Source organism: Fulmarus glacialis, unplaced genomic scaffold (genome assembly GCF_000690835.1).
Source record: "Fulmarus glacialis isolate BGI_N327 unplaced genomic scaffold, ASM69083v1 scaffold11509, whole genome shotgun sequence".
Lineage (NCBI taxonomy): Eukaryota > Metazoa > Chordata > Aves > Procellariiformes > Procellariidae > Fulmarus > Fulmarus glacialis.
The window spans coordinates 259-9,203 of record NW_009235260.1 but is presented as its reverse complement, the minus strand read 5'-3'; the positions used below and the strand labels follow the sequence as shown (position 1 = coordinate 9,203).

At 36.4% G+C, this 8,945-nt stretch overlaps 1 protein-coding gene across 1 annotated transcript; it reads right to left on the bottom strand.

Moving 5' to 3' along the window:
• Positions 1–1,656: 1,656 nt before the first annotated feature.
• Positions 1,657–8,889, bottom strand: RAE1 (ribonucleic acid export 1). Its single transcript, XM_009585964.1, has 11 exons — positions 8,787–8,889; positions 8,523–8,627; positions 7,588–7,680; positions 6,686–6,772; positions 5,628–5,714; positions 5,295–5,366; positions 4,619–4,726; positions 4,164–4,270; positions 4,005–4,080; positions 3,287–3,481; positions 1,657–1,743 (listed from the first exon to the last, which is right to left on the bottom strand). Exons 1-11 carry the CDS (start codon positions 8,874–8,876, stop codon positions 1,657–1,659), a joined length of 1,107 nt encoding a protein of 368 aa, XP_009584259.1. The 5' UTR covers positions 8,877–8,889.
• Positions 8,890–8,945: the final 56 nt, after the last annotated feature.

The window sequence follows — 8,945 nt, the reverse complement described above, 5'->3', positions numbered from 1 at the left end:
CAACAAAACCTGATGAACACCATAAAGAGAAAAGTCTGAAGTTAAAGGACCAGTAGGCTACAGTGAGTTTGAAGACAGTATGATTTATTTGTACTAAAGACAAATTGTCAGGTGTTTGGCTGTTGAGATAGCAAGGAACTTGATTCACTCTCATAAAACAAAAGGCCTTTCACACTAGTCCTCTTAAGTCTTTTGATGCAAAACCACAGGAATCATTCATAATGAAATAGCAACTGGAAAAAGCATTAGATTTCCAGCTCAAGCAGCTGGAGGAAAAGTACTTTACTTTCAGAAAATGTATCTGAATTACAGTGAAAGGACAAGAAGGTGCTTTTAGAAGTGAAGCATACCACCTTGCCCATGTTACTATAACAGAACTTTTGAATATAAAAAAGCATTTAGTAAAAATTTTATTTTAAATGTAGCATGAATCCGTAAGCATTACAACATACAGTTTTACAGAGAATTTGTACAATATGACAGGTATTTCTATACATGCGCCCCCCATTTTTATTTAGTCATTATCAAACAAATAATAGTTAAACAGGAATAATAAGCATTCACTTCTAAAAAGAAAACTTTGGCATGTATACAACTGGCTAGTTAAAAGTAAACAGTGGCAGATTCAAGTCAGAAAGAGACCCACTTGTTTTGTTTCACAGCATTTTTGATTAGAATGAAACTCAGCAGCACTATTTTCTAGTTAATACAAAAATGAGTACTTTTTTTCAGTCCAGAAACCCCTGTTAAGGGACAAAAACATGTTAAGAGAGCTGCAAAAGAACCAACTTTTAACTCTGAAGGTGTCAGTTTTAAAGCAGTTTAGGCCACGAGTATTTTGCACACGTTTGGTCATGAACAAAACAACTGAACTACGTATCACTTGGCACAACTGCCACTTTCTCCTTTGGACTAGAATAAGCATGAGTTATCGTCTCAAAAGTCGTGTCCATTGCTGGAGTGTAATAAAAAATTAAAGTAGAATTTGCACTGTGCCCATCTTCTGTCTCGAGTTTCTGTCACTGCTGTTGGCCACCTACATGCCTAGCAAATTCATCCAAAAATGAGGGAAAACAATTTGCAAGGCATTTCTTCCTGGCATACAGTAGACAGTATTTCGATTTTAAGTTTTTAAAAAAAAAAAAAAAAAAAAAAAAAAAAAATCAGAAAGCAATGAAAGAACCCCTGAATAGTAAGTAATAACAAGTCTGCTTTGAGAAGAATTACTTGCAATTCTTCAAGAAATTACAAAAAATACAGTTTTTATACAACTTCTCCAGAACTATTATAATTAAGATATTTTAATGTAGTACTAATAAAATAAATCCATAGATACAAATGGTTGCACTTCTAAGCAGGAATATCTAACCCAGATTCAGATTTTGCTGCAATTTCATTATTGCTGTGGAACAGACAGTGGTTAAGTCATGTGAATATTAGCCTCTCTTTCTCAAACACATCGGAATATCTATTTGAAAAAATGTTCTCCAGCAAGTCAGAATACATTTAATGTAATTTTTACAGTTCCTGCTAAATGTTAGCGATCCAAAATTGACTGAATTGTGGTGCAATAGGGCACAAATGGCAGAAGAGCAGTGGAGTAGAGGCAGGAATGGCAGAAAACCAGTAGAGTAACACAAGTCAGACTCATACTCACTACTTCTTATTCCTAGGCTTTAATTCTTCTGCTGCATTTCGCAGAAAAATGTAGTTTTTCTTTTGTGGATTATAAAATTCGTGACCCTAAAAAGAAAAATCATCTGGATTTACTCTTTTCAAAGAAGAAATATCAGCATGTGAGAATATGAATATTCCATTAGTTTGGTTTATTAAAATTTAATCTTAAAGTCTTTAAAAATAGATATTGGACAACACTGGTGGATTAGAAACAGCTTACTATAACAAGTAATTACAAGAACTGTGCATATAAAGTAAAATTTAGGACATTTATCCATTTTTAAGGCATAAAAAACTTTTCATAAAAAAATAACTACGTATCTCTAAGCTCGACTTTATAAATGCAGCATAAGAGTTCAATATGATTTTTTTTTTTAATATATGTCATTCTAGGCAGAGAAGAAACTAGAACTTTAATGGCCACCCAGTTTCACTTTGTATTTTCTATATTTTAAATGAGATAAGGTCACATTTTTTCAAAGTGAAGCCCAAGTTCTACAAGCAATTGCAAAAATATCTGTTCCCCAACTGCAGATGCAAATATATATATATACTTTGCATATTGACATTATTTGCATATACATTACCAACTCAATACACAAGTATTCAAACCAGGGAGAGTAAACACTAATAAAGCTATTGAAGTCCAACGCACAACTTGAAAATTACCAACTCCGCTTGACAGAAATGGTTCTAGAAAGGAAATGTAGTACCCACAGGTTTTACTACTTAATATTGGTTTACAGATCTGAAAGATACCTCGGTACGTATCTACCATTGCAGTCTACCCAAGCATTTAGAACAGAAGAATTCGCCTGCCCTAGTTATCTTACTTTGGGCAGCATCCAGAAGACTAAAGAAAATGAAGTAAATTAAAATTTTGCTCTCTTTGTGGCATGCAGTCAAGTTCATCTGTGATTTCTGCATTCATTTCAGTCAAAACCACAAGAAATGTTATCCTCAAATTTAAAAGCACTAGTTATAACAGGAAAGTAACACTTTTAACCGAAGTTGCCATTCCATTAAAATCAGTTACATTTCAACCTTGCTACCCCCGTCTTAAACTATTAAGTATTGATTCTCCACATATTATGGTTTGTTGTGATTCTCTTGCATCTATGATTTATTGTTTAGTCACGTTTGGAAGAGAAATACATAAATAAGTGCCACCAACAAGCTGACTGAATGGTACTGGAAATTTAGTACATGGCATTCAAACACTGGTTTAAGTGTTTATAACCACAGTCACAGCTTTCTTTAAAGTTAAAGAGAATCTGCAGAGGAAGCAGACATGTGCATTTCAAAGAGATTTGTGGGAACCTGTTAGGGTGCCGCATTGCCTCATGACATTCCCCACAGCAGAATGCGTGTGAGCCATCAGAGTAACTTCTGAATCATGTAATTTACATTTTGCTCATCCACATTTGCAAAATAGCATTGTTTAGCAATCTTATCCAACTGAAGCTAAAAACTAAAGATGTCTAAAACAACCATTCTAAGTTCTTTTGCATGCTTGTGAAATTAGAAAGACTCAGCTACTATTTATAAAGAACAGTGATAGTCTTAGTTGTCAACTGCAAGTATGAATACGAGTCTAAACCTTTCTTACCTTTGACCAATCGTAACTGGAAGCATATGCAAATATATTGCCATTATGGTTGAAACAACAAGCAGATATCGGCTGGTCAAGTTGTTCTGATGTTTTCAGCTTCGTTCGTGCATCTTTATCCCAAAAGCTGAATCTACCATCAGATCCTACTGTTGCAAGAGTACCATGGACAGGGTGAAATGCTATCCCATTTACCTGCAGAATCATAAAAAATACTATGTAAAACACCACACATGGGAACACTCACAACACATGTGCTGAATCCTGAGAGAGTAAATACACAGGAAAGATTTTTTTCAACTAGATATAGTTCTTATTTTTTAAAAATGTTTTCAGATATGTTCTCTGGAAAAAAAAAACAAAACAAAAACCACAAAAAACCCCACGGAAGCAACAAAGAAAACTTTCGTAGTACCTAAAAATTCAATGCATAATCCCATTACACAAATATATTAAGTATTGCTTCAACATCAGCAAAATTAACAAGTGTCATCTCCACCAAGACAATTTAATGAATGGTTGATCTGGTGCTTGTTCTAAGGGAAGTACAAAAATTTGTCTTTCCCCTTAATGGATGACTATGACTGGTCTTTAAACATACATCTAAGTAACTTTAGGCAAGATAAAAGGTCAAGGACAAACAATTCATAGCCAATTTTACATTAAGAGTGTATATTGCCCTGTATAAAAGATCTAGTGGTATATGCTGAATACTTACAGCATAGATATCCTGAGGTGCTGATGTGTTTGTTCCATTGGAGCGATGACATTTAAAAGTGAAATTATCTTTTGCACTGGGGAGGGGAAAAAAAAGTCTTTACTTTCCTCATTGTAAACTGAGCAATAAAGAAAGGACGTTTTATTGAGTGGTACTTACGGATTTGGGGGGTTGATATAATGAATAGCTACTCTTCCTTCAATACTTCCAAGGGCAAATCCAGTAGGTTTGTTCACTTTGTCTTTAAAAATAGCAACACAGCGATGCTAAATTTGGGAAAGATACAGAGGATTTTAGATAGAGGCCCAAGGGCCAGATTTTCAGAATGCTCTTTTCCATAGGGACACAAAAGTTCACATACATCAATGCAAAGTAAAACAAAAACACAAACAAGGTCAAAAGACAGGTTAAATTCTATTGAGAATCTGGGCCACAGTATTTACACTTCTAAATCCTTATGAAGATCAGCAATAGATCAATGGCAAACCAGGACATGTGCCATACCGAGATAAAGTACTTTGGTTTTGAAACACTGTTTGTTTTTACCAAAAAATGGCAAGCCCAGAATTTCAACAATGTGTATAAATACACTTGCAATAAATATAATAATTTACCTGGTGTTTAAGAGGAGATTCTATTCTTCTAAATTCAGAAGGTTGATTCTCTAACTGATAAACTATCAAACCCCTTTCTGCAGTGGCCACAGCAGCCATAGGATGAACCTGGATAAGGTTGTAAAATAGGTTGAAAGAGAGACACTTGTGTTAACAGCATGGCAGAGAATTCTATTTAGTATTTCACAGAAATCCCTGAAGAAGTTAAAGGAATTAGACTATTTTCTGGGAGGAAGAGAGGGAGGGAAAGAGAAAGAACAAAGTTCTTTTGTAGACTTATCTTCAAACAAAACAAAACAGTTCTTCCCTGCCATTGAGAAATAAAACATACCAAAGATCTTCTAATTATTAGCTGACCCTTCCAATGTGAATCGCAATAGTGGTAATGCAAACTCATCCAGAAATGAGGCTAGGTCAGTCCTAGTGCTGATTTGGTTTTGTGCTGTTAAAAGGATACTAAGCATGTTTTGTATGATGCAAATACCTAATTTTCCAGACCCTGATCAAGATCAATTTATGTTTTATTGCTAAAATCACACAGAGCTCAAATACTATTCTATGATTCTATACGAACAGTCGGTTTTTAGTGCTAACCTACAGAAGCCTCAAAGACTGCCAGTTTATTCATACTCCCAATCATCTAGCTGACACTAGTTTACCATATATCATGGCTTACCACATCCGCACAATAACATCTTTCAGGGAGCTGCAATGTCATCATAGGTGTTGGTGAACGGGTATCCCAGAACTGATGGAAACAGAGAAATGAACAAACTTATGCTTGGAGTTGAGGATACACCATTTAAATCACTTTAGTAAAGAGAATGCAATTGGTACCAAGTTGTTTCATTCTTGTCTACAGTCAGAATACTGCAACTCTCTGTGAAGTGAGGCCATTTGATTGATCTGTTTTTTGTATTAGCGTTTAATAAAGTATTTTCATTTCACATAAATATTTTCATACATAGATTACACGCTTTGTGTCCATTTGTTCAGGTAAAAATCATACCTTCAAAGTTTTATCCCAGCTTCCTGTCATCACACAGCTATAATTTGGTGCTTTAATCCAATGGATAGTCTTCACAGGAGCATCATGCTGAAGAAAAAAAGGACAAACACACACACGTTTACTAAGATAATAGTCCACATTTCTTGTTTATGCTCCTCATATTTTTTGTATGTGTTTACACTTTCTCTCCATTCAAGAAAAGTGATTTATTATTTTAGTCACAGCACTCAGGATAAAGGTTGGTCATGACCTTACTGTGCTGTTTAGTGCTGTAAAATTGCCCACATAAGAAAAAAATCGTTCCTGACACAGAGAACTACAATCAAGTCACCTATATAGGAAGATGGTCACAGCAGAAATACAAATTATGAACAGCAGGACTTTCTATTTATTTATAAAGGATATTATCCATCATGCTAAAAATCAGCACTTTAATATAGTACATTATTACAAACTAATATAAAAACCGTCTTCTTCTGACAAGAGCTACAGAAGAAAGGCCTATGTTAATTACACCAACAAGATTTTAAAATCAAGGCTGAGAATCTGTATTTTATCACCTCAAATAAGATACAAGAAGCAATCACTAAAAGGACTAACTCTCTTCTTAAATGATAACTCATTTTAGTCACCATAACCACATATTCTATGAACAGACGTTAACTTCTAAACTCAGAATGTAAATTAAAATCCCTGTTACTGCTGCAGCAGAAAGCTGGTATTTGTGAAAGTGAATTCAATGTTTTCTTAAATTTTTTTTTCCCCTATGATGCAGCAGGTGACTTAGTGAGATAACAGCAGTAATGGAAAGGGCTCTCTCAAGTAAAATAGAGAAAACAGCTGCACAGGTTATTCAAATCACTTCGATTGCAGGTCTACCTATTTATGTGCACTTCATTATCTCAAAAAATATAAAAAGTACCCTACAACCTCTTCTTCATACAGCAGCATCTACTTCAGAAGCACTAAACATTACCTTAATTTGCTAATAAAGGTAGCTTTTAATAAAAATAGAAAAGGAAAAAAACCACCTAATAGCTTGGGGCTTGCTTGCTTACTTGTGCAATCTGAATAGCTTGATTACTGTTGAGATCCCACATTTTGGCAGTTTTATCACAGGAAGCAGTAAATACTTTACTCCCATCCTAAAAAACAAGAATAAGGCCAAGAGATTAAATAGCTCTATCATGCAGTATCTTTAGAAAACTGTCAAGTCTTATTCTCTTCCAGTAATGGCGCAACATTAATGTACCATATAGAATCACAGAATCATAGAATCATTAAGGTTGGAAAAGACCTCTAAGATCATCAAGTCCAACCGTTAACCCAACACCACCATGCCCACTAAACCATGTCCCTAAGCGCCTCATCCACACGTCTTTTAAATACTTCCAGGGATGGTGACTCTACCACTTCCCTGGGCAGCCTGTTCCAAGGCCTGACCACTCTTTCAGTAAAGAAGTTTTTCCTAATGTCCAGTCTAAACCTCCCTTGGCGTAACTTGAGGCCATTTCCTCTCGTCCTATCGCTTGTTACTTGGGAGAAGAGACCAACCCCCACCTCGCTACAACCTCCTTTCAGGTAGTTGTAGAGCACGATGAGGTCTCCCCTCAGCCTCCTCTTCTCCAGGCTAAACAGCCCCATATACAGGGATTGCAAGACAAAGAAGAAACACAGAAGTGGAAATTTATTTACAGCTGTATGTCATAAAAGAGAAAACTCTGCTAGCTATTATCTAGCTTCAAATACGTTCTTACTTTTAAACTCACTTTTACCCTTCTTACGCCCATGTTAGTCTGTTCTATTAGGACATACTTAGCACATATTTACAGTAATGTAAGCCTATACAATAATCATGGGCTGCATCTACACATGGCACTTGTGTCTGTCTGGAAACTACATGCCAATTTATTTAGGGTTTTGGTAAAAATTGTTTATTTATTTTTAAATAGGAACATACATCACTCCAGCAGCCATCTAGTACAGGCCCTGTGTGCATCTGCTGAGCCTTCGGAATTGTCTGCCCATTATCTTGAACTTCCCAGCAGCGAACCTGTAACAGAAGCGTGTACAGACATAACATATTAACACTAAGAACTTAAAAGACTTCTCTTCTTGACGATCCCAGCCTTAGTTTATCCAACGAAAAGTATGATTATAAACACCAAGCTTTTTTCAGAACTAGTGAAACCTTCATTTTCTCTGATTACGTTCCTTTTATCTGTACAGCCACAACTCAACTCCACAACTTCAACACCACCTCAAAAGTACCTACAATCACATAACACCTCCCAGTGCCCTCCTGGAGAACCCTTAACCGTCAGGTAGGAAGAAGCTGCCTGCTGCAGGCTACCAGCCAACAGACCAAACAGAGCAGTTAAAAAACGTGCTCACGTTTGTCTTCCCCTCCCTGTTTGTGCCAGTTGCGATCTCACCCTTCAATCCAAACAAACTTCAATAAGGTTGTAGGAACTTAATCTTTTTTGAGACTACACTGACAAATTGGATGATTTACCATTGTGTTCAAGGTTCTTTCACTGGGCAAAGCATAACTATGTTAGCTTAATTGTATCAGAAAATAAAGCTACAAACCAAACAAGCACGAAAATGAAAAATCAAAGTAATAAAAATCTATCAGGGAAAACATCGACTACATATTCTGAGCTGAAGCTTAAAACACACAGGCAGAGAAATGACTTATCTGAAGATCGTAACTGAATTTCTCAGTTGAAGCAGCTCAGCTGTGTCAAACTCAGTGCCTTGGCACCAGACACAAATTTTGCAGTTCTGCAAAGAGGAAGATTTTCAGGTGCCCTGGCACAAGTTTTTAGGATCGCAGTTTAGGCACCAATGCTCCCACTTTATTCATCTGTAGGTCTGACTGCGAGTACTTACATCATTTGCCCATGATCCTGCAATGAGGAAATTACCCGGCAATGTTGGCGGACTAAATGCTAAACAAGATATGCTGTCATCAGGTGGAGATGTTACTTCAATATCCTATAAAGAAGACAAAACAGAATTAGCCACATTTGAAAACTGTGCACTGAGATTCTATTACTTCTCTAGGGTGAGTTAGCAGGCACTACTAAGGTAATGCTGTGACACATGAAAACACAGCAGAAGAACAGTAGTTCCCACAGGGGCTAATGCACATACCTTCATTGGATTATGGTTATCCGCAGTCGTGCTGCCAAACATGCTGGTACCTCCAGTACCAAACCCTGATGTTGATCCAAACAGACTCATCCTCACCCTGCAAAGGAGGAAAAGGCTTACCGAGACCTGCAAGGCCCTCAAGCACCCCTAGGGTGTCCC

Excerpts from the sequence above, each read along its gene's own strand:
- RAE1 (XM_009585964.1), bottom strand. The coding sequence starts at position 8,876 with ATGAGTCTGTTTGGATCAACATCAGGGTTTGGTACTGGAGGTACCAGC. Across the intron at positions 4,271-4,618 it reads AATCTCCTCTTAAACACCAG|CATCGCTGTGTTGCTATTTT; the intron begins GTAAATTATTAT and ends TCCCAAATTTAG. Across the intron at positions 4,081-4,163 it reads TATATCAACCCCCCAAATCC|TGCAAAAGATAATTTCACTT; the intron begins GTAAGTACCACT and ends TCCCCTCCCCAG.